The 27,223-nt window shown below is 39.8% G+C and overlaps 2 protein-coding genes across 6 annotated transcripts in view; one reads left to right on the top strand and one right to left on the bottom strand.

Annotated features, from left to right (window-relative positions):
- Nucleotides 1-203: 203 nt before the first annotated feature.
- Nucleotides 204-24,095, bottom strand: ube3d (ubiquitin protein ligase E3D). 3 transcript variants are annotated; one of them, XM_087175189.1, is made up of 10 exons: nt 23,813-24,095; nt 20,416-20,651; nt 19,785-19,875; nt 17,807-18,029; nt 17,204-17,276; nt 17,041-17,119; nt 15,037-15,145; nt 13,780-13,946; nt 10,834-10,972; nt 204-755 (listed from the first exon to the last, which is right to left on the bottom strand). In XM_087175189.1, exons 1-10 carry the CDS (start codon nt 23,902-23,904, stop codon nt 735-737), a joined length of 1,230 nt encoding a protein of 409 aa, XP_087031315.1. In that variant the 5' UTR covers nt 23,905-24,095; the 3' UTR covers nt 204-734. The 3 variants fall into 3 exon arrangements, with proteins under 3 accessions (XP_087031315.1, XP_023266149.1, XP_087031316.1); XM_023410381.2 differs by having other exon boundaries at nt 20,416-20,627; XM_087175190.1 differs by having other exon boundaries at nt 20,416-20,622.
- Nucleotides 24,096-24,787: 692 nt separating this feature from the next.
- dop1a (DOP1 leucine zipper like protein A) overlaps nt 24,788-27,223 on the top strand; it is a 31,505-nt gene continuing 29,069 nt past the window's right edge. For all 3 annotated transcript variants that reach the window (XM_023410457.2, XM_023410458.2, XM_023410456.2), the window contains exon 1: nt 24,788-25,160. The gene's annotated coding sequence lies outside the window, so the exon portion shown is untranslated. The remainder of the gene's footprint in view (nt 25,161-27,223) is intronic.

Raw genomic sequence — 27,223 nt, 5'->3', positions numbered from 1 at the left:
CCCAAATAAACCCACAACTAGACAAAAAATCACCTAGCTCCACAAGCTGTAATTACACTAAAGTGGAGGATGCACTGTTGTACCCTGGGGCTGAAGTGCCTCTATAATAAGCTTTCATCAAGAGCCAACTCAAGAACAATGTCCCACATATCAACAAGCAGTGCTCTCCAGCAGACAGAAAAAAAGAACGGAAGAGGTGATACTTTTAAAAAATACAACAGTTTAATCTGCTTTTGTTGAGAACGGTAAGAAAAACACAAAATAGAGTTCTGAATTGGACAGAAATACACTGTATGTACCTATACAGGCTTTACAACCGTTATGATACACGTTGGTGTAATTTTACATGAGGATTAAAAATGAAATAACAACAACAAAGAGATCAAACTATCTATTCTATGAAAAACTATTTCTATGTTGTCATCGTCTTCCAGTTTTTGCACTTACTGGATATGTGTTAACATTAAGCAGCAGGCAACAACTTGTGTCAACATGACTCCGTTTGCAGGCGATGATGCACTACCGAACGTGTTGACGGACGCAACCAGAAACCACAGCTACACATGCTAAACAAGCTTTTGTACGCCTGCTGCATTTTCTTCTGCTGTAATCTCCGTTCTTATACTTTACTGGAAATCTGCGCAGGACAGACGTTCCCCTCTCAGCTGTCCTCTTGAATCCTCTACCGAGAGTGACGAGTAGAGCCATGACCTCCTGGCTTCTGACCTTCGACCTCAGAGTCTCAGGTACGCCGCCTAAAAACAACAGGCAAAAGTTAAGGAAGGTTAAAATCTATGTGGACACACTAAAATTAAAGAAGTTCAACTTTTTTTTTTTTTTTTTCTCAGAACTCCAGTTTGTACTTTACAATAAGGTTTTTGCTCCCAAAAGCACAGATGTACTGGATCTCAATCGTCTGCTGATCAGCACAGCAACACATTATCTGCAATTACGTCTTCAAACAACAACAAAAAAAAAAACAAAACCACAGGTGGTAGAGTTTTAATCAACTTCTAAAACACACATTCAGATAAACAAAGCCCCGAAAATAAATCAGCTCAGCTCTGTCCTCGGTCTCTCTCTCTCTCTCTCTTCCTCCATCTGCTATTCCTGGGTGCTTGCCTGCTGCAGACAATGGCTTCGCTCCACTGAGGGCTCTATATTGGGATGATGGATGAGGGCATTTGCCTCACTCAAGGCCCTGTCCTCTGCTTTCCCATGCCAATGTCTGCTCACTACTCAAGCGCATCAATGGTAATTCATACAAATGATAACAAACGGCAACTGGAGTGGAGCTGCTGCTAAAACAACTCCGAGTCACAGAAAAAAGAAAACAGAGTGATAAGGAACCGCCACAATGTGGATCTTGATGGAGGAAAGAAACTGGCTTGTGGTTAGAGGGTTGCTGGTTGAAGCTGGGAAAATGAAAGAGGAGAAAGGGTGTATTGCTCTCCTCTCTCAGGACAAGCTGCCGTTGAGCAAGGTACAAACCCGAAGCTCCTGTGGAGCTGCACATTTTCTGACATGAGAACAATGGCTGCATTTGGCAGGCTCAGCGTGTGAATGATGAAACCTGAGTAGAGAGACAGGATAAGTTCTTGCTTATAACTTTATTTCAAATATAAGTTTTTCTTTTATAATATCCATTACTGTAACAGCAACAATCAAATTTAAAGTAAGAAATAAAAAAAAAAAAAAACATTTATTAAGAGTTTAATGCTCAAAAACCCAGCTGAGCAAACAACCCACAACTCATCACGTGGATTCAAACTCTGACTGGAGCACATCAACTTCCTCTGAGCCCCGCCCACTTCAAACCAGTAACACGAAAGCACGCATGTCGAATGTGAAATAAGCAAAACTGTTCAAACTTTGGCAGAAAATTGCGTGTTCTTGCAGGATCCCACCACTAAGAGTGAGAGGTAGCTTTAAAGAAAAACAAATCCTCTATAAAACTGTTACACTGACACATAAATCTGTATGTGTGCAAGCTGAAGGTGGGATTTTCTGCTACCTTGCAAATAAAAAATAATGAACACTACAATGTAGGGGCTGATCAATCAGTAAGAGTTTAAAAATCTCTCATATTCACTGGTATCCAGTTCGTGGCACAAAGAACTGTAGCAAAAAACACTTTCATGATGTGTTATTAAGACATGTGATTAAAACTCAAACATTTAATATATTAGTTAACAGACAAAAACATAATTGCCAACTTATTTTTAAGAAAAAGATCACAGACATTCTCTGGTTCCAGTTTCTTGTTACTAGCAGGGTCTCCTAGTCTTCTGTGATATTAAAATAAATCGCTCTGGGTTTTGAATGGCTGGACGCACAAAATAAGCTATTTAAATCTTTACTTTAAACTTTGGGAAGCAGAAAGGGGCTTTTTTTAAAAATAAGTTCTTTGTACTGTTTCCTAACAGACTGTTAACTGATTAACCGAAAATGAAAATAAGCAGCCCTATACTTGATAATGAACTGATAAAGGAAGAGGAAAAACCCATAGTATCCTCTCAGAGGGATCCCCAGTAATGTTTGGACCCTGCTGGACATTCTTTGGATGTTCACTTCAAAAAAAAAGAGACTGTGTGAAAAAATGTGTGAAGGTAAGTTGACAGCATAGCTAATTTTGGACTTCAAGTGGTGGTTTCCTCTACTGTGCAATATCACCTGTGAACTCCAAGCTCTGTGCCAGCTGGCTGAAGGCCGGGCTAAAGAGACGAATCAGGGAAACAAGCAAACATATGATCAGAAGACTCGCTACTTCGCACTTGCTCCTGGTTTTCTTTTCTTTTTTTTTTTTTTTTTTATTAAATATTTATATTATGAGAAGCCACAGAAAAAAAGGTTCTCAGATACATGAATGTTTTTACAACGGCTGGTAGGTCTGCCCAGAACACTTGATGATAACATGCTTAAGGGTGTTACACTTCTTTCATCTCATTGAAATTCTTTTGAGCTTTAGCACAGTGAAATATAAAATATCACTGCAAAGCCTTGAGGGTAATACATCTACATACATCTAGCTGTAGCAATAGATTACCTTTGGTAGTTTTATTTTCCATCTCTACACAACAGCTCTTTAGTTGAAGGGACTTTACAGAAGAGGGGTTAATGTCTGGGTATTAACAGTACTGAGACAATGACAAGAGGCTGGTGTGAGGAAGTCTTTTGAACACACACACACTCTCTGATGCTTGGTGCCAGGGACACTGTTATCATAACACTTCAAATTTGGCAAGCAGCAGAGAGCATATTTCTTCACACATGAAGAGAGAGACAGAAAGAGGTGTGGAACAGTAGAACATGACGAAAGAAACATGTTGCTGTCGCTCCACAGAATATTAAACTTAAAATGTGTCTTGCAGTTCAAGCCGATGCGAGAGATAGACACGGATATAGTCCTGGAGAAATGAACAAAGCCGCTGACCTATATAATGATGCATTCTATTATCATCCTCGGGCCGGTGTCCACCCTGCCCCGAGGACATGATCCAAATTAAATTGGCTGACACGTGAACCAATTACAACCTTTAAGATGTTGAGAACTCAACATTTTCTGTTACTGCTGCAGATTTATGTTGAGCAGTCAGTGAATGTGGCTGTCACGTTATTATTAGCCTGAATGATGTTTCATAGTTGTTGAGTGCACACATGATTAATGAGAAGCATTCTGTTCCCTGCCTTATAACATTTTTTATTTTGTTAAGTTAAAGGGGCTATTTGTAAGTGATTGTCGCTTGATAAGCTTCAGCCATTGCTGTCTTCAAAATACATGGGGTTATAATACGCCCTCTGAGCAGCGCTACGTCTTCAGGACTTTAACAGCTGATCTGTGGAGTAATGCAGTGAGTGCTGTAGATGCACTTGTGCGAAGCTTTACTGTAGTTTAGAAAAATGAAGTTTTAAATGAAAGGGCTGTTTGATAGTAAGATACAGCAGTGAAAATATTTAAAATATAATGTACACAAATTTATGTTTAACTCTCGGTTTAAAATCACTTGAAATGAACACAGTTGGAACAATTTGTGTCAGTGAAGTAGTAACTGAGCTCACAGGATGGATATGTGGCGGTACGTCTGAGAAAAAAAGTGACTGATTTAGATATCAATACGTTGTATTGTTCAAATGTCACAGCAACTTTAGGCTCAGGGTATCCCATACACAACTAATGTATTATCAGTCCCTCATACACTAAAGATATTACTCAGCAAAATGTATGATTCTCATCACTCTAGAGATAAACTAGAGTTTTTTTGGATAAAAGAATACCACACTAACATTGATGCAGAAAGCATCACAGACCACCGGCTCTGTTGATAAATTCCCCCTCTCATCCATTGGTCCACATGCAATGATTTGTGATGTGAGCATCTTGGGGGAAGTAATTTGTTTAGACAAAGTTCAGTCGCTCCTGGTGCAACTGCAGAAACACTGAGGCTCCATGGTCGAGATATCTCCTCAGGTCTAAAGCGCTGGATCAGTTCTTGGATCAGTTCCTGTCTAACTTACATGCCGTCTTGTGGGAGTGAGAAGGAGATTAATGAGGCGGTGGGGGGAGGGGGGTGTTGTCTGTTTTCAGGTTCAAGAGTGACACTTAGAGCTGGAACTACTTTACACCCCATTACACTGGCAGGCCCAGGGATGGAGGGCGGGAAACACAGCAGCCCAGACAACACTAGACATTCCACATGCAGCATAATAACAGGCTGGGTTATGGTGCAGGCTTTGATCTACTCCCAGGGACTGAAATTAAACTAAAAAAACACACACACACACACACACACACACACACACACACACACGTCAACACAGCTACCTGATAAACTATGTCACAGTGCTATGATAGCTGGGCTGGGCTGGGCTGTAGGAGTTGGTGATGATATAATGCACTGAATAAAAAAGAAAAAAAGAAAAAAGTATATTGGCCGGTTTGTGAGATTCTGGCTTTTTCCATGGCAGACATTTTAACTCGTCATAGCAGCAAAAGCACAGGTGTTACTAATAATGTTAACGATGGCTGTTCTACTGAAGTGGTCCAGCAAGTCTTTACTGTGCGACGGTGAGTCACCGTTCACACCAGGACCCTGAAAGTAAAGCACCTAAACGGAATTCAGCCATTTAGCTAATTTTTTTTTCTTATTCAAACCTGTGGATTTTTCACAACATGTCAAAATGTTCACAAGACAAGGTCAAACCTGGTGGCTCGACCGTGAATGGTCAACACGTGAAATTGAGGACGTTGCTGTAAAGAAGTATTTCCAATGGAAAGTAGTTAAAGCCTGCTGGAAATAGTTGTTAGATGACATAATGTGCTAATTAGTGATGTAAGTTTGTGATGTCACTGCATTGTATTTGCATTCTGCTTAGTGTCAGACAGCTTCAGCCCTTTATCTGTTCGCTTCTCTCCGACTCTCTGTGCTCACATATACAGTATTATAATACAGACAAATCCCCAATAAAGCTGTTCTCATTTACATGTTTTTATGTTTATGCTGTCTGACAAAGGAACAAGTTTGAAATAGTGACTTAAATGCAGCACATTACGACCACATGTTAACCTGCAGTCACTTCCAAGTCACTTCCAAGCTTCTGCTCTGCTGCTGCTAAAATCCTGATTTTATAACCACGACGTCGTCTGGCAAAATCACCACACACAAGTGAAAGACAAAGGCTGTGCTGTGATTTGGGGAATAGTTACGTATAAAATGATCACTCAGAGAGAAAGTTTGAAGTGAGTATCTTTCTTATTTTGTCTCTCTCTCTCTCTCTCTCTCAAACACACACACACAGCACTGTACCTCTTGCTGATGTGGCAGTAGCTCACTGGCGACTCTTCTATGGAAAGTTGCTGAGGTTTATCCAAAGAGTCGCTGGATTTGTCACCAGGTGTTTTTTTTTTTGTGTGTTTTGTTTTTTCCAAGTCAATACACCTCACACAGTTGCTACAAAATTAGGACCATGACCGGTCCTGCTAAAATTACTGTGCAAACTGTACTGAGACTACTGGGACACTTAATTGGAAATAAGCCATCTCAGTCAAACTGTTTGTAGTTAAAAAAAAAAAAAGGCCTAGTGTTGTTGACAAATCCTAAAGTCAACCCAATTACCTAGCCCATGATGAATATTTAAGGTAAACATACTCTGCCATTACGTTTTTAGACTGCAAGCATATAGATCTTTGACAAGTACAGTGAAGCTGGGATTATGCTTCTCAGGGCTGCATGTCGGCAAACATGCGTGAGGGTGGCTTGGATGGCTTTTTCCTTTATACTTGTGTTTAGTATGTTTACTCTTTTCATCCCTGTTTGAAAGCCGCCTCATGAATGAATCAACATACTTCACGCACAGGTTCACACAGCGTTTCGTTGAGGTCTGGGAGATGATCTTTACAGCCACGGTCGGCCACAGGTGTTTTCACTTTTGGCTGATTAGACCTCCTCTTTCAGGATAGTGGTGGCATACACTGACATCTTCCTCCCTCTCCATTGTGGCTCTAATAGGCCTTTTTCACATCAGACGTTTTGACTATTCATAGCATGAATAGCACAGGTGAAATTAATGACATCAGTGATGAATCAGTTCCATTAAGTGTCCCTGTAAGCAGTAAGCCAGCGAGGCATCATGCACAATACCATGGCTCGGGAACAGGTTCTAAATTTAGTTTCACCTGTGCTTGCTCTGCTATTACATGTCACAATGTACCATGAAAAAGTTGTATTAGTACATGGAGTTTCTCTCAGCGTAGCTCCACTTTACTTCCACCTGAACAGAGATCCAATCAGCCAGAATATGTGAAAATACCTGTGTGGGATTGCTGGGTTCTTTGATATCACTATTCATTACCTGTTCCAAATAATAAGGGTGCTCCCATCCACCGGCTGTTATCTGCTGATGTTTCATTGGTTATCTCTGTAGAGGCCGAGCAGAGGACCATGGTGCGCAGCTAAAATGGCTTCACTGACTGCACTGGGCTGTCAGTTCTAATAAATAAACAGTTGTCAAATCATGATACTTTTTCATCTTTTACTTTTTAAAAAGGTCAACAATGTCGTATACGACATCAAAGGATGGCTAAATATAGTCTGCTTGCTAGTGTTGCACCGTTCACATGAGGACTCTGGTGCGATCGTATCCCCTTCAGAAACTTTGTGTTTGTCATTTTGGAGACTTTGTAAATCCAAAACTGAAGGCTTTCTGTGATTATTTATCAATGTTTCCACGTTGAAAACAAGTTATTGTTGTGGTTAGCGTGTTTGTTGTTGATGTCTACTAGCAATCCCATGATTCTTTAGGTTGAGTCTGTCGACCGATCAGAGGCTTGTGGCGTGTGTGTGGCAGGTGTGATCTCAAACGCATAGTGAAATGGATTGGAAAAAATAAAAGATGTATAGAACTTCATTGTGCATTACAGGGTTGAGGTTATACAAGAATTATTACACAAGGAGACCGGGTGGATCAAAAATAGGAAAAGATGCTTTAGACCTGAGCAGGTTAAGAATAAATGGACCCTGTGATTGGTGATCGGTACCGTCTGATACTGCTGCTACTGATCGGTGATTGGCCCCAAAAATCCTTATTGGAGCAACTTTACCAAATAAGGGATTAGAATTTATTAAGTCCTGTCTGAGCATATGGCCACTTGTATTTATTTTGTTAATATACAACAATGAAATTAGTGAGTAAGATGTTATCATAGCCTTTATATACTCTACGTATTATTGATAACGCAGGTTACCATGATCACACAAATCTATTGTTTCTAAAGTCTCAAGCTATGAAATTTAATGACAAATAATGTTCAGAGCTAAATCAAAGTCACTCCCAGATGGTGTAAAAAAGTATTTTTCAATACAGGAGAGCAAATACGATTTGAGAGCTGTTTGTAAGCTAATAGAGGGATTAAAAGTTAATTATGGAACAATGATAATTCAAATTTTTAAAATGTGTAATTCACTTTTGGTTTTCAAAAGAATGATCTATAAAGCTATTTTTGACAGTTGTGAATGATTTCCTTTTCTTAATTTATGGAACAATACAAATATGGATAAAAAAATGTTTAATATTCTTTTGGTTGTTAAGTGGTTTATAGAGATATTTTTGAGGGTTACAACTGTGAATAATTTTCTTTTCTATAGATGGGTAGCTGAATTGATAAGAATGTCTGCAGGCATTCTGCTTCGGCCTGAGCCTGTTCAGTCACTACTTAATACATATACTGCTGATGTTGTTTTTTGTTTTTCTGTCTATATTGTTTATGTTTAGTGTATTATATTTGATGACTGAATAAAAAACTACTACTACTACTACTATATTTATCAAACATGATGGGCTTTTGCTCACTTGAGCCTCCAACAGACGACAGTATAAAGACCATATCTCACAACACCCTCCCTCTTTGTTCCATTTCCTCTCACATATCTTCATCTCATTGTTTCCAGCAGACGTAACTCTTCAGATCATTATACGCTTCCAGTCTGCCATGCCGCTGCATGCTGGTCCTCCTCTCCTGACCCTGGGAGTGTTTGTCAAACAGTTGTTTTAACCACGGACTCTCAGCCGCTCTCAGTCCATCTCCGGTAACTCTAGATGACTCTATGATCGCATTACCTCCCCGTCCTCTACCGCCTATAGCACAACAGGCTCCTACTATCAGGAAGTGTTCAAGTGTGTCAGTTTATCACACTCTTTTTACCGCTGTAACCACCAGACAGATCCTATGTCCCATGTCTGGGTCGCTCTACCTGTAGTCTTCTCCATTTCAACATAGCCTAATTTCTCCAGACCCCCCCACCCCCACCCCACCCTCCGCCCCATGTCATGTTGTTATCTCAGAAAACAACAATGCTGCTTATCATCTGACCACAATGCTCACAATGTAAGAGAAAGAAGAGGGAACAAGCTCTGGTCAAGACAGATCACGAATAGTACAGTCTCAGTCTACTTTGACATTATCTGAGTTTAGAAAGTCGTCTTTTTGTTAGAGTAAACCACAATGTTGTGTTCTTTAGTCACAAGCACAGATTGAACTTTCCTTCGTTGATGGAAAGAACAATTCCAAACACACTGCCCCTTTCCACAGGTCAGGTGTAGCATGCTTTAGCTGCATTGTAGCGTGATTTTTTGCTGTGGTATGTAAAAGGTACACGTGCTCTGCGCAGTGATTTGAAACGTTAACATTAATATCAAACCGGCGGTGGAACCTTGGTATAACTGACTAACCCCTGTCCCAATAAATCACTGCTGCTACAATTCCTGCTGCTGCTACATTAAGCTTTCAATTTTCATTGTACAACAATAATGGTGGCAGATTTTCCACTTGAAATTGTATTTTCAAACAATGGGCTCTGTATTTCAGCCTAAGTAGACAAAAGTAGGCTAATTTCTAGGTGACAACTGGAGATTTTGCCAGCTAACGAAAAGATCTGCGTTATTTTAGCTGATCCATTAAGATATGTCGGGACTGGCACTGATACAGAACCTTAAAGTGATAGTTCAGGTTATTTTACGTGGGGTTCTGTGAGGTACTTAGCTATAGTCAGTGTATTACCTGCAGTAGATTCAGTTTATAATATCAGTCAGGAGCACTGGCACGGGAGCTGAGTGATGTGCTGCTGTGGACGGGGCCATCCGCAAAAACGTTTATTAGCTACTTAAAAAATATTCCCACAGAAAAAAATTGTACATTATTTTGAATATAGCTTCATGTTGCCGTCAAAACAGCCCTTTCCTTTGGAACTAAAGTTGTTGAACTGTTGAACTATGTATTATCGTTGAACTACCACGCACTGTATTACTCTGAATATCAGCTGTTTGAGTCAGAAAGAGCTACGCGTAGGGCAAGATAAAGCGGTGGAAATATTCAACATATATCGAACACTTAAAACTGATATTAGCTTTTTTCTGTGGGCATGTTTTAAACATTTTTGCGGATGGCCCTGATCGCAGAGGCGCACCGCTCAGCTTCTGTGCCGGTGCTCCCGGCTGCTTCTCTAAACTGGCAGCACGCTGATCTGAATCTACTGCAGGTAATACACCGACTACAGATAACTGCCTCGCACAACCCCATGTATACAACCCCAACTATCACTTTAAGATTGTGTCCGGACGTCTCTAATATGACTCCACTCTTTCCTGTCTAGGCTGACACGAAGCAGGTTCACATGATGTACAACAGCGGGTTTCCTCTCCGGGATTCGCTCACTGAACATCACCTCAGCTCTCGTACTTTTATAGCAGATGTAAAACTTGTTTAAGCAGGAGCAGTCACTTCCTAAACTTTCTGAGCAGGAAGTGGAGGATAATGGTGCTAATTACCCCTGTCACTATGTTTAAAACGGCTAGGAGAATAGAGTTGTCAGCAAAGTTAACACCTCCTATTTTCCAGTCAAAGGGTTTTTCTCCAGCAACTCGGGCTAAATATACACATTTCCTAGAATCACAGGTGTATAGAGGCGGGAATAAGGCTGACAAAAGTAAAAACCTTACATTTGACCCACATAATCCTTAAAGCGAAGCTGGTAACTGAAAGCTCTGAATCATGAAATTAATTAAGGGAGGATAAAAACACTGTCAAGCACTAGTGAATAATGGAAAAGCGAGGTGCTGTAAGCAGGAAGTATGTGAAATAAGCGATTGCTGTCGGCTAAAAGTGTTACTGCTGTGCTACTAATACAGCTTTTTACAGAAGATGAAGATGAATTAGAAAACTTTCAGCGTCTCCCTGCTTGTATCGGGGCATAAGCGTTCTAAAAATACCAAAAAGATATGTGAATCAACAAGCCTTAGTCATCATGCGTTGTCCATTACAGTGCATAGCACCTATCTCACCTCATAGGAGTTCATGCAACGCATTGACGCAGGAAGCGTAGAGTTGCTGTCATCTATCACTCGCAGCAGCTCCTCACACACCTTCAGCGGCAGCACCACAGGATGTCCGATGGCACTGACCTCCCAGCTAGTTACGATGCTGAAAACACACACGCACACAGAGTGGGAGTGATTTATAGTGACTGCCATGTCATTACACAGTCAAGATGATGCCCAGAAATCGCTAATGTAAATCCCACGTTGCAGCATTCGTCCTGCCGTGTTAATTAAGTAGTTTAAAGTGTACACTGAACTGGATAAGTAGGGATACATGTGATACAAGTTGACTGATGGTGAGTGTGTGATGTGTGGCATCCATCTGCGTGCATGATGATGATGGTGTGTGTGTGTGTGTGTGTGTGTGTGTGTGGGACGGAAAGAAGAGGGGAGTGAAAAGAGAAGAGGAAGAATGCCTGAGAGAAGAAAGATTGATGCTCTGTCAGCGAGTGGTGCTGATCCAGTTTGTTTGGGTGACATTTAGCCATCTGTGCAGTTCCTGAGAGGGAAAAGTCTTCTCAAAGTTTTGGCAGTTTTACTTAAGACGTCATATCAGACTGAGGAAACACTACCACTTTAGCCATGCATGGAAAACTTGCTATCAACAACAAGGGTCTTATCAGGTTAAGCTGTTTACTTAGCAAATCTAATCAAGTTACCAGTCTACATCTTAATTCTTTGTGCATGGTCATATAGTTAATATCATCTACGGCAGGATTTGATTAATCACATATCAGAATGAATTCTATGGAAAAAGAGTTGCCTATATAATTTCCATTAGACTCCATTTCCATACCTATGAGGCCTCCTGTTTCCCCATTGTACCAGACTGTGATGATGGTGCCTGCGACTTTCACTCAACTCGTAATCAAGTCACTGCCATTAGCGACAAGCATAATCCACTTAGGCATTGGCTCACTGATTCTCTAGCCAATTATTGGCAGTTTTAACAACACGTACTGCAACCCCAGGCTGCAGTCGACTGTAACCGACTGTATCCCGAATAAGAGGGCCATCATCCTGGGAGTTCAGCTCCCCAGGCATAACATTTAATTTAAAAATGTCAGAGATGAGTGATGAAGGATGAATGGTAAATTATGTAGGGGGAAAGGGAAGTGTGAGTAACACCGGTGTTTAGCTTTGCGAGACTTCAGAGAAAACGTCAGAAATGGGTGAAATAAAAAAGAAAAAAACACATCCGAGACTCTAATGTGAAGCTTGTTTTGTAAATGATCAATCTACTGTAGGTTTAAATAGGGCTGCTTGATCATGGCAAAAATCATGATCACAATTATTTTGATCAATATTGAGATTATTTATTATGTGTTTATTGAACTTAAAAAAAAACAAAAAACTTACTTATTTATAAAATAAATTGATAAAAATAAATAAGATCAACTACATTGGTGTACTTCCACAACCTACTGAAAACTACTAAACATATATTCAATAAATAAAAATAATAAATAAAAATAAATTGCGGTAGACCAAATATGTTGCAGTGCACTGCACCAACATACTGAAAACTCCGTAACTGGCCCGACTATATATTAGATTAGATTAGATTAGATTAGATTCAACTTTATTGTCATTGCACGGAGTACACGTACTAAGACAACGAAATGCAGTTAGTATCTAACCAGAAGTGCAAAAGAGCAGTTAAAGTGCAAGTGTGTGCTGTACAGGTATATAAAGAGTCTCTGAACCAGCAAACCGCTCAAGATGACACACTCCTAAGTGTGTTGCTAACACATGCCCAAACGTAACCAGGAAGTGGATGGGGGGATGGTTTTTTGTAGGGAGGATGAAACTTGTTGTATCTTGATTATCTTGTTTTCATAATCGTTGGAAGCCAAAATCGTAATCGAAAAATAAAATTAGATTAATTGCCCAGCCACAGGTTTAAACACTGACCAGCAAATAATAAAAGGAGGGGGAATATAAATGAGCTGGGACAAGATATCAGCTGATATTTGCTTGCTGCAGATGTACAGATATTTGCCCGTATGTCGGCAGAAAAGTAACAATAAATTGCCTTACAGATATATCAAAGATAAGTTTGAGATAGTTTGTGTCACATTTACATAGTTTGTCCACTAGACATCAACAGCAAAAGATACTTTTGTTTCATTTCTAGCAATGGGTACTGTTTTATCAGCTATGTCACACTCTGCAGTAAGTTCCCTGAGCATCACTCAGCTCATACAGTTCATCATGTAACTTAAATGGACTCTTACTGCTTAAACTGGGAAGACAACGCGTCCCTCCTTCATGTGAATTTCGCCTCTAATTACCTGTTCTCCAACAGTCGGCCGGTGGGCTTGTCAGAATGGTAGAAACAACAAAACTTCCCTGTTCTGCCTTCGCTCTTATGTGGCTGCAGGGAGGAGGAGGAGGAGGAGGAGGAAGAGGAGGAGGGAAAAACGCTGAGTCCTGATTCAGTTGAAAATAATGAGAGTGGAAGGCTCTTCCAGTGGGGTGCTGCTGTACTGAGCATGGAGAACCACATGCAGCACATCCACCTACACCTCTCTAATGCATCACAGCGAGGTACACAGAGCCTCGCTCCAGTCAAAACAACCCCCCCCCTGTATGTGCAACAAACACGAGTGTGGCTTACGCAACTGACAACTTTGAGATGATAAACACCTTTGATAGCAATCTCATTTGCAAAATAACAGACAATTACATCTGAACAGCGCAAAGTGTTCTATTACGCACCAAAATCTGTTCACCAACAAAGTCGTCTTTCATCCCTCGCGGTGAGCCGAGACAGGTTGTGATTGAGAAGGTGTGTGGGGAAGATGAAAGGATAAGATTAAGACGAGGAAAACAAAGACTGGAAGGAGGAGGAGTGGGGGGTGTTGGAGGGCGGCAGCCGTGGAGGATACTGTAAGCATCCTCACTTACTCTCTCTGCATGGTGCCTGTGTCGGAGCAGGCGACGTAGAGGAGTTTCAGGGCTCTGGCAGCTTTGGGTGATGGGATGGGAAGAGCTTGAGAGCTGACAGACCTCTCACCCCCGACGCACATCACTGGGATTGACGCTATGATGGAGTCGCTGTTCAGCAGCCACAGCTGCAGGACAGAGCAGACAGGTCACTTAACGCTTGAGATGCACATGCTCGACGTCACAAGGGCAAGAAAACACACTCCGTCACATAAAGTCTACGTATCCACTCGAGCTTCCTGCAGTCAGAGTGATGTTCTGCTTGATTTAACATTGTTTTGTCACTTAAATACGTGATTTATCCTAATATTATGAAAATTCATTTTAAAAATGACTTTAAGCTTGTGACATGTCTCAGACACATGCTTAGCCCATATAACATATAAAACATAAAATACTTCCAGTGCTTAATCACCTTATTTTGTCACCTTCATCAAAAGAGTCACCTCAACACATTTCTACATACTGTGTGTTAATAATGTGCGAACTCGGCTTCTCTCTATAATAATGTATTATATTAATAGTTACCCTGTAAAGTACCTTGAGATAATGTATGTTATGATTTGGCGCTATGCAAATAAAACTGAATTGAATTGAATAAAGTCAGGCAATAATGTCACCCACCTCTGATGTGATGCAGGGTCTTTGACAATATATTTATTGTAGAATTTTGTTCCATTTTGTCCTAATTTCACACAAAATTGATTATATTGTTAATTTTGTCCTGAGTTTCAGTGAACAGTTTTAATATCCTTCAGTCTGCCAAAAACACAATCTGCATGAAGTGATCAGACTGAAACATATCAGCACAGAAAATCATCTGCCAGCCTCATTAGTACTAGAATATAAACACACATTAGTCAAATGTTAAAGCAGATGTGTTTACAGTTAGATTTACTGTTAATTATGTGCAAACACACCTCTGCTACACAACACTACATTATGAAATAGACAATTCTGTCCTCACTATAGTGCCAAAAAAATAAATGTACTATACAATTGCAATTTACTATACAAAGAGCCATTTGTAATAATCCTTGTGTAGCTGATTTTAAAGAAGCAGCAGGCTCAACAACTCTAACAAATCACAATCATCAGCGTTTTATATTGCTTGTTTGAAGAACCTGCCAAATCCCTCCTTCCCATTTCTCAAATCATCGAGTAGTCTATTTTTACTAAAGCATCGTGTGTTTGCCTGATTTGCCGGCTCGCTCTCACCAGTAAGAAGGCTTTTCCATCAGGAGTTTGGACAGAGAAGTGGAAGGTGCTCAGTGAGTTCGACAGCTCCAGCAGTCTGGCTGCTACTGTCCTCTCCACGAAGACAGATCTGTCCAAAAGAGGCAACGTTCAGTCAGTTACACATATAGTTTTTTATATGAGTCATTTAATATTCTTGGTCATGCACTCACAGTTAAACAGAGTGGAGGGATGAATGACCTTTGACAAAATTACATGCCCTCCTTTCTCACCAAACACCTGAGATGAAGTTATGGAAAATATGTTACTTTTCATGGTCATGTGTCGGCCCAGGACTCATTTTGAAAATAATTTATTAAGCCAAATAATGCAGCTAGTCATTAAGTCCATGTACAGTGAAGGGGGAAGTGTTTAAGTGTTTTCACACTTGGTTCCTTTCATCCCTCAAAACAAACTCAGCATGTTTTGAGCATATGTGACCACTCCGAACAAATTCAGACCTCTCTAAAGCTTCGAGTCCGCATTGTGGATTGCCTAAACTGTGTACTGTGAAAATAAGACGCCTCAGGTTTGTTATGCTTTTTGCCATTGTATTTCAGCTCTGCTGTAGACAGAATCACATGCTATTGCACTGGGACACTCGAAAAAAACAAATAGATGGAACCACGGTCGCTGGTAACGACAGCAAGACTTATGGACGAGGAAATAACTAGTGTACTTCTCCAGATACAGAATGAACACATCAGACAGCAACTGTCTACCACACACAGAAACTACACCCCCTCACTTCTCTCTCCCACACAAACACATATGCACACACACGAACACACACACTTTCTCTTATAAGGTTGTATTTGTTAATGATAACATAGAACGTAAGGATAATACAGAAGTAGGCTTATTGTACTTAAATTGATTTTTTTTAATACTTTTAATAATATATTTAATAGTGCCAAAATTACTACATACATACATTACATAATAGCATCTATAGGATTTAATAATATCAAATGTCATGTATGTATGTATATATATATATATATATATATATATATATAGATAAATAGATAGATAGCTAGATAGATAGATAGATAGGATAGATAGATAGATAGATACTTTATTGATTTATTTATCCCCTAGGGGAAATTCAGGTGTCCAGCAGCTCATGTGTGTATATATATATATATATATATATACATATGTATATGTGTGTGTGTGTGTGTGTGTGTGTGTGTGTGTATACACACAATATATATACTACACTGTATTACATACAATACAATATTACTAATGTAATCAAATACCACAGGATTGTGGGTAAGACAAGTATAGCAGCAGCCACCTTGTTCCAAGTGAAAGCTACCCACAATCCAAAGCAGTAAAGGTTTGAGAGCTCCAGAGGAACTATAGTGTGAACAGAGAGAAGACTGAGGCTCCATCAGAGCTGAAGTGAACCATGAAGAGAACGCATACCTCTTTCAAATGAACTCACAAAAAGAACTGAGCCCCTTTTCTGTTGGTCCTTTGTAGGAGGACTGAGTTTGGTTCATTTAAAAAGGACTGTATGTGAAAACATGGTGTTGAAAAAAAACACGTGAGACACTGATGCTTTTGCATAATGTCTAAATTATTCAAACTTGCACAATGAGAGATGTGGTTATTGAACTGTTTCATTCAGAACTGACACCGTAATAGAGTAATTATTTCTGAAAAAGCCTGAATACTGTGGTGATATGCGTCATTCCCTAAAGTTTCAGTTAAATCCAATCAGTGGTGTGTCAGATATCGGGAGTGAGAGTGACATACAAATGAACTAGAACTGATTTATTCTTCCCATACTGATTTTATTGTGAAGAACAAAAATATATGACAAGAGTCACAATGATTAACCCAGAAAGACTGAGTGTGACTTCATCTCCAGCTTGTAACAGCCACTCTTTATTTATTTCCCTGTAAATCAGCTTGGTTTAACTGCTACAGTTTCCTCATCATCACCGCTAGAAGGACGTTTGGATAAAAACCTGCCTGTTAAGTGAAGCTTCTGGCTTTCTGTCTCCGACTGCGGGCTCCACCACCACCTGTGTGATGTACAGTTTCAGGGTCCCTGTGAGAAACAACAGAGAAAGGCTCATAGCGTAAACACAGCTGAAAATGTTTATTTATGAAAATCTATTCGAATGATGTGTACCTGGTGCGACAGCCTCTCCCAGCATTGAAGAACAGTTTCTACAGGAGATGAGAGCCAGTCGGCGACAGGGTTTCTGTGTGGAACAAGAAAGCAATCACCACAGTACACACCCATTTTTAACTTGGCTGTTTTCAATAGCCAACTATAACCAGGACGGAAAAGAGTAGAGGAGGAGAGACAGAGAGAGACATAAGGTAGGCACATTGTCATTTGTTCTTTCTATCTGCCTCTTTTTCTATTTCTCTCACTCTCAGTCATGCAGGCTGCCACTCGTTCAGAGAGTGACTAACGGAAAAACAGGGAGCTCAGTGTTTGACTTCACTGACGCAGCTGTCTGAGGGTTGAGTTTCTGTGTGGGTCAGTATACGTTATGATACAGTATAAATCCAATTTTTTGTGTTTTATTAAAAAAATATTTTATTGACCATTTAGTGCTTCCTCCACTTCTTCTGTCCCTGCAGCAGCTAAGTTGTTTTAAGTGGGTTTTATTACTATAATTTTTTCACTTATATTCAGACACTTTTCTGCCTGAAATGCTGTTTTAGAAACTTTTCCTTCCGGCTAAAGCAACAAACTATCGCTTTGCTTTGCACATCCCCTCACCTTTGGGTCTTGACTGTCCTCTGCGCCAACAGGGCTCACTTCCTGCGTGACAGTCTGATCACAGCTGTCATCTCTGGGTAGAAGGAGGAAGGTGTCGCCCAGTAAACAATCCTCTGCTCTGGGTAGCAGCTTCTTGTTAGCGAACGGATCTGGGTGGCAACACCAGTCGTCCACGATGGCGTTCCAGTTACCGTTAGGGAGAGGAAGAACTCGCTTAAACACTCTGCAGAAGAGGAAACCAAAAAAAAAAAAGAAAAAGAAAAAGGAAAGAAAGCGGTTACAGGTTTTCTTTCTTTAATGGTCCATGTTGAAATTGTATTAATTGGTCTTGCTGCAGTGGGAGAGAAGAAAAGAGAGAGAAGGTCAGAATCCAAAAGAAGAAAAGTCGGACACAAAAGTATCCAAATCACCCCAGAGGAAGGGGGGGACGGACCTTTCAAAATAGCTAAATATTTTCTCAGTAGTTCCTTAAAAACATATTTTTGTAGATTGAATGTAAACATGTAACAGATTTCTTCTATAGTTAAAGTGTTAGCAAACAGTTATGTTTTTAAACCCAGCAATTACAAAGCAACATCATCACTCATGTGAAGTCGTGTTCTGACCACCCGATTCATTCTAGTCCAGCATTTAGTCTTCTTTTGTTTTGCTTTGGTTTCCTCTCACTGAAGAAAATATCTGGATCTTTAGCTTCTAAATTCTCCACCGTGCTTCATCGGCCAGTTGTTAACTTTGTCTTTCTGTGGTTTGGTGCCGGGAAGGTGGAGTACGACGGCTTTATCAGAGCGTTTTAGCTCAAAACAGTTTCCTGTTGCTGGAAATGAGGTTGATAAGATCAGTGCGGCTGAACCCAAAACAAAAGGGCTGAAAGATGCAAAGGGCTCATTAAAACTGGGGAAACTACAGCTGGGTGAACCATTTCACATTACATGCAGTCATTTCGGCCATTGTTATAGTGCAGCTCTAATACAGCACTTGTTGTTATTCAATCGAGTAAAGTTTTTTAGGAACACCTCGCTGAAACTAATGCAGTCTAATGCAAATGTCCTGTAATAAATCCTCCTTCATGAATGTTGTAACGTTCAGTTTGTGTCGATAAAGCTTTTTGATCATTTTGTGCTGTTGCTAAACTGTATTTCATTATACAAAGAGGTGCTTCAGCTATTTAGCCTACCATCATTGATGTAAGTGTGGTGGACAAAATAATGGAAATACCTGTCCATATAAGGCAATACGATTCAATAACACCACAAACTGCAGCCTCTAAAATGATCATACAGTTGAATCAACTCCTTTCTAAAACTGAAAACTGTAAACCTCAAGAGGTTAGGATTTATTGCAGGACTGTTGTATTAGACTGCATCACTTTTAGACAGGTGTCCCTAACAAACAACAAACCGAGTCTATGTTTCGTGCTATACAAAGAAAATATGTAGAGGGCACCTTGGTTGTAGTCACAAAATATTGTTACAAAGCATTATGATGCATGATGAAAATCTAACTTTTCACCTTGTTGTGAGCACTTCTGACACTCCTACCTTTCCTGGATCCCATTGAAAAGCAAAAAATAAGTTTTTGGCAATTTTTAGTGGGTTATTGCTGTGAGACATAGCCAGAGGGCAAGGGTGTCTGTAATGCAGCTATTGCAATTTTCAACATTGCTGACCAGAGAAAGCTACAAGCTGAAGGCAATAATAGCACTGTCCAGCTGAAGCACCTAACCACACAATTGTTTTTTAATGGGTAGCGCAGATCCTTACGTCACACCGACTCTATAACTCTAACCCAGTCAGGCTGACAACTGTGGACTCCAGCTCTGGCTACATCCATCAATTTCTCTCTCTCAGACTATCACTTCTAGCGCTGGGTCACACCATCAATAAACACTTGCTCCTCTTCCTGCAGAGGAGGGTGTAAATAAAAACCCATTTTCCACAGATGCTGCCCCCCCCCGTCCGTCCGTCCGCCTGCTCCTCACCTGTCCTCCAGCAGCCTGGTCATGCAGCCCTGGCAGTAGAAGCAATAACTCTTTTTTGCCCGGAGTGTCTCCATCACACTGTCATGAGCATCTGTGGAGGGCCAAAGGAAAACAGATAAATGAGGCAGATTTGGTGAAAGGGTGCTAACCTTGTACTACACAGCACAAAATCGATGAAATACCGGGTGGTGAAGGTGGCTTGGCTAAGGAGTGGGCAATCAATCTGATTTTGATTGGATTCGTCAGTGACTGTCCTTAGCTATAACTCTCGTCTCACACACCAGGAGTCACATTAAAAAAAATCTCGGGAAATGCCAAAAGATGGAGTTTGGGAATATTATGCAATGACTCTGCGGTGCACTTTTGATGATATGAGATCAATTCAAAACTTAAAAGGGAGTGTTTTCGTGACTCTGATGATCAGTTGCTTGTGGGCCGTTGAGTATGCTGAGAGCAGAATTTACACCTTCCCTGTCTCAGATGACCAAGTGACTCAGTCCAATTAATTCAGAATAGACAGAAAGCAGCCCTAAATAGCTACCAAAAGACTTTGTTCTCATCTTGGCACAGAGGAGTCTGTGCAAAGCAGAGGGACATTCCACGTGTCTGGATGTGTTTCTGTACACGTCACCTTCGGCTGAGATACGCGCAACATTTATGCGCAGTCTGTAATGCAGCTCCTCTCCACAGAATCCTCCCGCTGGTGTTGGAATGCAGGATCCCTGCTCCAAGGTGACTCCTGCAGGTAACTTCAGGCTCAGCTCGCCTCCTGGAGTCCTGATGTGAAGCGATGAATCTCCACCTTTCAAAACCACGTCAGCAGGACTATTGGCTACATCTTTCCTGGAGAGCAGACAGGAGCAGAGGCTTTACACACACACACACACACACACACAGGCTTAAAGTGATACACAACACAAGACTTATGGCCTGATTGTTACGGGATCACGACGACATCATTTCACAACCTCTTTCACCTCAATGCTCCACATTAGCACTATAGTAAAGCTGCCACGATGAGCCAATTAATTGATCAGTCAAAAATAAGAACAGATTAATCTGGAACTATTCTGATAATGGTCATCATTTTAGTCATTTTCAAGCAAAAATGCCAAATACTTGCTGCTTCCAGCTTTTCCAATGCAATGACTTGATGATTTTCTTTGTTAAATTTTATATTAAACTGAATATATAGAACTGAAGTCTGGCCCCACATCCAGGTTACCCTTTGTCCTGATGCAGAAGGTCACCTGGATGTGGGACAGGACTTCATTCTCTAGGCTGCTTCTTGCATCCTTACACCACTGTGGCAGTGTGGGTTTCCTCCAAGGTGCTCCGGATTCCTCACACACTTTTTTAAATTTGTTTCAACAAATTGTTACAATAAAGTTTTTTCTGTTACTGTTGTGAGACTCTGTGTTTTCTTATCCATTGTCTGTGCACATTTAACCTGCTGGTTAAATGTCACTCTGGTCAGAACTGTACAAGGGTAAAGAGGGTGAAGATGCTGGTCACCAGTCTCTGGTGAACTAATACACGGAGATGGAGACAAACAGCCATCAGTGCTACAGACAGAACTTATTCAATTCTGTGTTGACTTACAATAACCACAGTACAACTTTCATCCTCATGTGACACACAGATTCACCTCTGCTCAATATGAACCACTTCTGAATCATGAATACACAGGATTATATGAACACCTTCACAGAATCAGTGTTTTTACATTTCGGATATTTAATTATTTGCTTACCAGAGCTCAAGGTGACTTCTTCACATTTCTTGTTTTGTTTTGCTACCAAAAGTCTTAGAAACATGCAGGTAATTACATAAGCAAATCCTTACATCTGAGCAGCTGTAACTAGTTGGAAAATTACTGAAGGGATTCATCAGTTATCAAAGTAGTTATTTTCTGTCTATCAACTTACTGAGAAATAGATTGATTGTTTCACCTCAAGATATGACCCTTGTACTAAAGAGGTTGGGTTGGGTCATTTTTTAGTGATACCTAATGCATAATTAGTGAACCAACAAGCTAATTTCCCAAAACTTGGCAACATCAAATTATAGTGTACTAATGCATTTGCCCCTTGTCTACGACATATGGATTCAGGAGAATCTGTAATTAGTCAGAGTTTCATATGGTACAGTGATTAATGAGCCACTCTTGTTTGCAGAACAAAATCTGTTTTTTATGTCAGGTATTCTGAGTGGAGACGTCATTATATAAAAGGGAGAGTCCAGCTACTGTCCAACTTCTCCCTGCAGAACTGAGCTTAGTACAGTAAAGAGCTATTATAAATAATGCCACTACAATTATAAGAGCTGCCTCTACCTCCTGCTGGATGATGCTGCCTCAGCCAAAAGAGGTACTGAATAATGACTGAATTCATTAAGACCACTAGCTGAGAGAAACACTGTTTTAACTGAAAAATAACTTGGTGAACAAATGCAGTTATATGTAGTTATAATAACATTTCTCCAGTGTGCAGTCGGGTACAGAGCCACCTCTCCACTGTGAATTCAGTGCACTGTGAGAGAGCAAAGGACCACGCTTCACTTTTCTCCATGACAAATATCATTAACCCCATCTACTGTTGTTGTAGGCATACTACATCCAATTTGAGCATGCAGAGGTGACTCTTATCAAAGATTGTCTACGAACACTCACCACTCTGGTTCTCATCTTTGCTGCTGTTTGCACTGTACATGTACAATTATTTAATAGCTAATAATATTTTATAAAATCTTTTGAAATATGAGTTTACAACAGGCATAAAAGCAGAAAATATACATTATGACTTTTAATACTATTAACTTTCTTGTTTTATGACATAATACTATCAAATCTAATTAGCATGCCTTTACAATATGATATCCAGACTGTGTGAAGCCAGGAGACACTGGGTAGACTGGGTAGAGTTTGTGTTATTATATGACCATGGTCACAGAGGTTTTTGCTGGATTTACTGTATACCTGGTACTCCAGTCAGGACTCCCTGCCCACTGAAACAGCACATCAACATGCTACCTAGTAAAATTAAGTATTAATTAAGTATTAGCAACAAAATGTCACTGAAGTATCAAAATAAAAAGTACTCATTATGCAGAATTGAATTATCTCTTTATTTTTTATGTATAAATATCTAGTTGTACTTTAATGTTGTAGTTTGTTGTAGTCAACTTAATATACTGTTGGATAGTTTAATCTATAATAATGCATCATATTTTATAACTTCATCTGATGTTTTCTATTCAAAATGCTAATCTGAAAAGTGGCTATGGGTGTCAAATAAATGTAGAGTCAAAACGTACTTCTTCAGTCTGGCCTTTAATTACGTATGTTCTTTTTCTTTTGAAATTATTGCTTGATTGATTGAAAAAGTAAAATTTTTCTCTTTGAAATGCAGAGTTGTAGAAGCATAAAGGTGCACCTGATGGAAATACTTCAGCACATATACTGGTACATGTAGGTATTTAAATACACTACTTGAAGTGCACCTTGTTACTTTGATACCATTGCTAAACACTTTAAGTATCATACACAAAACCTATTTTCATACTGCAGTTTACTAGTTTTCTAGTTTTTATAATACAAAAAGCAGAAACCACAGCTTTCTGGAGACAAAAGCCTAGTACCCGTGTGCTATATTTAATCTTAATCTTTGAATTAATTTTATAAAGATTAGAATAAATGGCTAGTGACTCATTTTGTCACACCATCTTTGGTAGGGCCCCTGTGCAGGTTGTCCAGCAAATGCCATGACACAAAGTGACGAAATTCAAGCAAGAGTTAGGCCTTTAGGCCTACCTAAGGTTACAGATTTGAACGTGTCACTGACACAACAGAAACACCGGTGTTAGTCAGCGCTTTTTTTTTTTTTTTAGAAATGCAGCATCAGTTTACGTTTATTGGGCTAAGGTAGCTAATGAGTTTAGCTAGCACAGCTTGCATTGCAAACTTGCCAATACATACAACAATGTAACCCAACTGTAATTGTGAAATAGTTATCTATTAAAATAATCACCCGACAATAAGGAGTCCACTCTGAAGCCCTTTTCTCAGCTCTAAGAAGACTCCAACACCAGGCGTTTTGGTTGACATCTCCACGCCTGCCATTCTTTAGCGCAATATTCAAGAAGAATAAAAAAGGAAATCATCCACTAATCAAAACTCAGTTTGGCTGGGTGACTGTGGGTAGTAACATTCATCCAAAGTAAATAAAAAATAAGAGAATATTTGTCCGATTTAGCTTGTAGAATCCAGGGGTTGGTACATGTCTGCAGCGTGACAATACCACCGGTGACAAGTAGACCGTTGTTAGGGAAGAGCATCCGGTGAGACATTTCAAAATAAAAGTGTAAATCCTTTTCTCACATTATAGTGACATATAGTGAAATGATCTGATAGATGTATTGTGTTTGAGCCTTTGCGCAATTGACCTCCACAATAAATACATCTTCTTCTCCATTGTATGTTTTAGAAGGTAAACATCAGTTCATGGTGTAATTGAAATGTTATTAAAAATGCTCAGGCTGTGTTCATGTGATGACAAGTATTTTTCATTTTTGCCACACGTCTACAGATAAATAATATCTTGCTTGATTATATTGTAGAGACATATGGATTTTAGTTTTGTAGTGTGTGGTACAATTGTTATTTGTGATATATGTGTTTGTGTTTTCATGGTTTTAGGGATACCAAACACTTGGTTAAATTAGTAAAAAAAAATGTTGTTATTTATTCAGGCCAAAAGTATTAACATGTGCAGTTTAGTATTATCGTGTGTCTTCATTCTGAACTTCATTATGAATTTTTCACAGCTGCAAAGTTGAACAAAGACGTGGCGGTTTATATTGGATGCTGAAATTGCCAGTCAAAGCAGCCTTTTTGAAATTTTATTTTGAAGGATAAGCGCACAATTTCGGAGATACTTGGGCGTAACTGTGGGTGACTTCACAGCGCTGAGAGGCGGAAGACGTCCATGCGGAAGACCAGTTGGACGCTATGGTTGGACGTACAGCTAATCTGCAGTGCAGTCTGGGAGCTGTCAATCGTCTTGCTTTGTATCTCTGGCACTACAAGCTACTGATGCGCTCATCACTGTATTATTTACACACAGTGGGACAGCACTTTGAGACACAAGACTATGTAGAATATAATTACCTATTGTCTGCTTCCAAAGCGTTCTTGTCAAGGGACCTGACTTGTATTAACGGGTGACATCAGAGCCGGGCCCTGCATCTCCATCATTTTAACAACCTGCTATCAACGTTAGCAAGCTCGCTAGTCATATTATTGACGTTGTCAGCCGATTTTACTCGTCAGGCCGGGCACATGAATGAATGACAGTTGCTGACCTGTATCCTATAACGGTAAGCTTTTCGATCAGCTTGAATTTGTAACGTTACAAAGTGTTACGTTCGTTAATGTTAGCTAAAATCACCTCACCTAGCTAGGGACAAGGTAGCTGTTAGCTTTAGCGGTACTGTAACAGTTAGCTCTCTCCCACTCAAACTGTAATGGCATTAACGCCGTATATTGATATTTCCCCGAAATTCCTCAGCCAATTGTGCTTGTATATGATTGTTTTTGTCATATATAGCGTTAGTTTCCACCGCAGTGTTAACATATGTACACAACGGCTGCTGTCTGGACGACAGGTGTGTGTGTACCTGCTCCATCGTTACTATATTGTTGACACAAATAGTTTTGCTCAAGTCTGTTTACAAGCTACTCTCTTACACCACTGCCTCAGTCAAAGTGTAAGTGTCTTGGCTGCCTTTCAAACATTAGAAAAATAAGTCAAACTCCATTCAGTTATCTTTCTATCTGCTAAGACCTCTTTTACAGCCGATATTTTGACATGTCACAGCTATAAAAGCACAGGTGTGAGTAATAACTTTAATTAGTAATGGCTTACTGATGTGGGGTCCTGTTAGCTGGTGCTGAGCCACCGGTAATGTTCCTGGAAAATGTCTACCATGAAAAGTCTGATACCTTGTTTGATGGGTAAAGCTTGCATCAAAAATGTCACTTACCTCGTCTAAGTCTGTTTGAGCCCCCCATAAATTTGCCACTCACATAATCTAGAGACCACAAAATATTGTAATATTTAATTGGCTTAATATCCATTCGTCCAATGGCACTATCTTTGAGCTTAAGAAAGCAGTGACACAACAATGATTTGTGTCAAAATTGGTTACCACTTGGTTGTTCCAGTTCAGATATTGAGTTGACACTAAGGGAGAAGACTGAGAAAAATCAACATCATTCCAACCAGAAGATTTCAATATGAGTGTTAAAGATAGACAGACAAATAACCCAGGCCCATATATATTTGCCAATATTAGCTCATTACAGCTGTATCGAAATCTATCTATCTATCTATCTATCTATCTATCTATCTATCTATCTATCTATCTATATCTATCTATCTATCTATCGCTCTCTCTCTATTAGTTGATGTATTAAAAGAGTATTAATTGTGGCATAATTAGTATGAAAAATTATAGTATAATTAGTATAAATCTGACTAGCTATGAAAATCATATACCAAGTATTGTAGTTGATATTCTTTACAGTGAACTCCAGGGGATGTATCCAGATTGCTTGTTTAATTTGAGCAAGTCCAACACCCAAATCTATATTTAGTTTATTGTCATGTATGACAAACAAAGCATGAAATCCTTATGTTTGAGAAACTGGAACCAGGGTATGTTTGGCAGTATTGTTTGTTTAAAATCATGATCATGGTAATCAGTGATAAACATTATTAGGTTTGCTCAGTGCTATTCTTAGAACTGACTCATTAAATGTCAAAAGGCATGAGGTATTGGGTGTGTTAGTAGATTAGCCTACCTTTTTAAAAGTCTGTAATATAGTTAACCAAACAGTGTTTATGTTTTAAATGGTGGCTTCTCAGCCTGGATGATACTGTGTAGACCAGGGAGCAAAGCTGACATAGCTGCCTGTCAGCCTCATGGACTTAACAACATCACTGCATGCCAGCAAGAGCCCATTTCATGGTGAGGCTGTTAGGACTGCCTTGTAATGTGAAATCCTAAACTGACTCATTCCTCTCCTGTTCACCATCCGCAGAAATCTGTTGTCTGGAACCACATTCCTTTAAAATAAATGTTTTCCTGCAAGATTGCAGTGTAGGAGTGACAGCAGCAGTATTGTGTGAAAGTCGATTACTCCTCTTCCTCTCCAAAACTTTTTTGGGAGGTCATTACATGATTCAGCATGTCCGTCGTCAAGCGTCATTCCCAAACACATAAAACAAAGATAGTAATGGCTGTTCATGTCAGACTTTGCTCCTGCTGATTTATATGACTCAGTCCATTAAAATGACTCCAGCTGCACCCTGGCAGATATTGGAACACATACTGCTTATTGATAGGCTCTGGCTTTTTGTTTCATGAAATGACTTAAC

Source organism: Seriola lalandi, unplaced genomic scaffold (assembly GCF_002814215.2).
Source record: "Seriola lalandi dorsalis isolate HSWRI2012SDOR001 ecotype SW California unplaced genomic scaffold, Sedor1 jcf7180002054425, whole genome shotgun sequence".
In the NCBI taxonomy this organism is placed as follows: Eukaryota; Metazoa; Chordata; class Actinopteri; order Carangiformes; family Carangidae; genus Seriola; species Seriola lalandi.
This window is presented reverse-complemented; position numbering and strand designations above follow the sequence as displayed.

Bases quoted from the DNA above. Each gene is read 5' to 3' on its own strand.
- ube3d (XM_087175189.1), bottom strand. From the start codon at position 23,904: ATGGCAGGCGTGGAGATGTCAACCAAAACGCCTGGTGTTGGAGTCTTC. The intron at 15,146-17,040 runs GCAGGTTTTTAT...TCTTTTGGACAG, and splicing joins CCAGAAGCTTCACTTAACAG to ATCTGTCTTCGTGGAGAGGA. The intron at 13,947-15,036 runs GTGAGAGCGAGC...TCTGTCCTGCAG, and splicing joins ATGGAAAAGCCTTCTTACTG to CTGTGGCTGCTGAACAGCGA.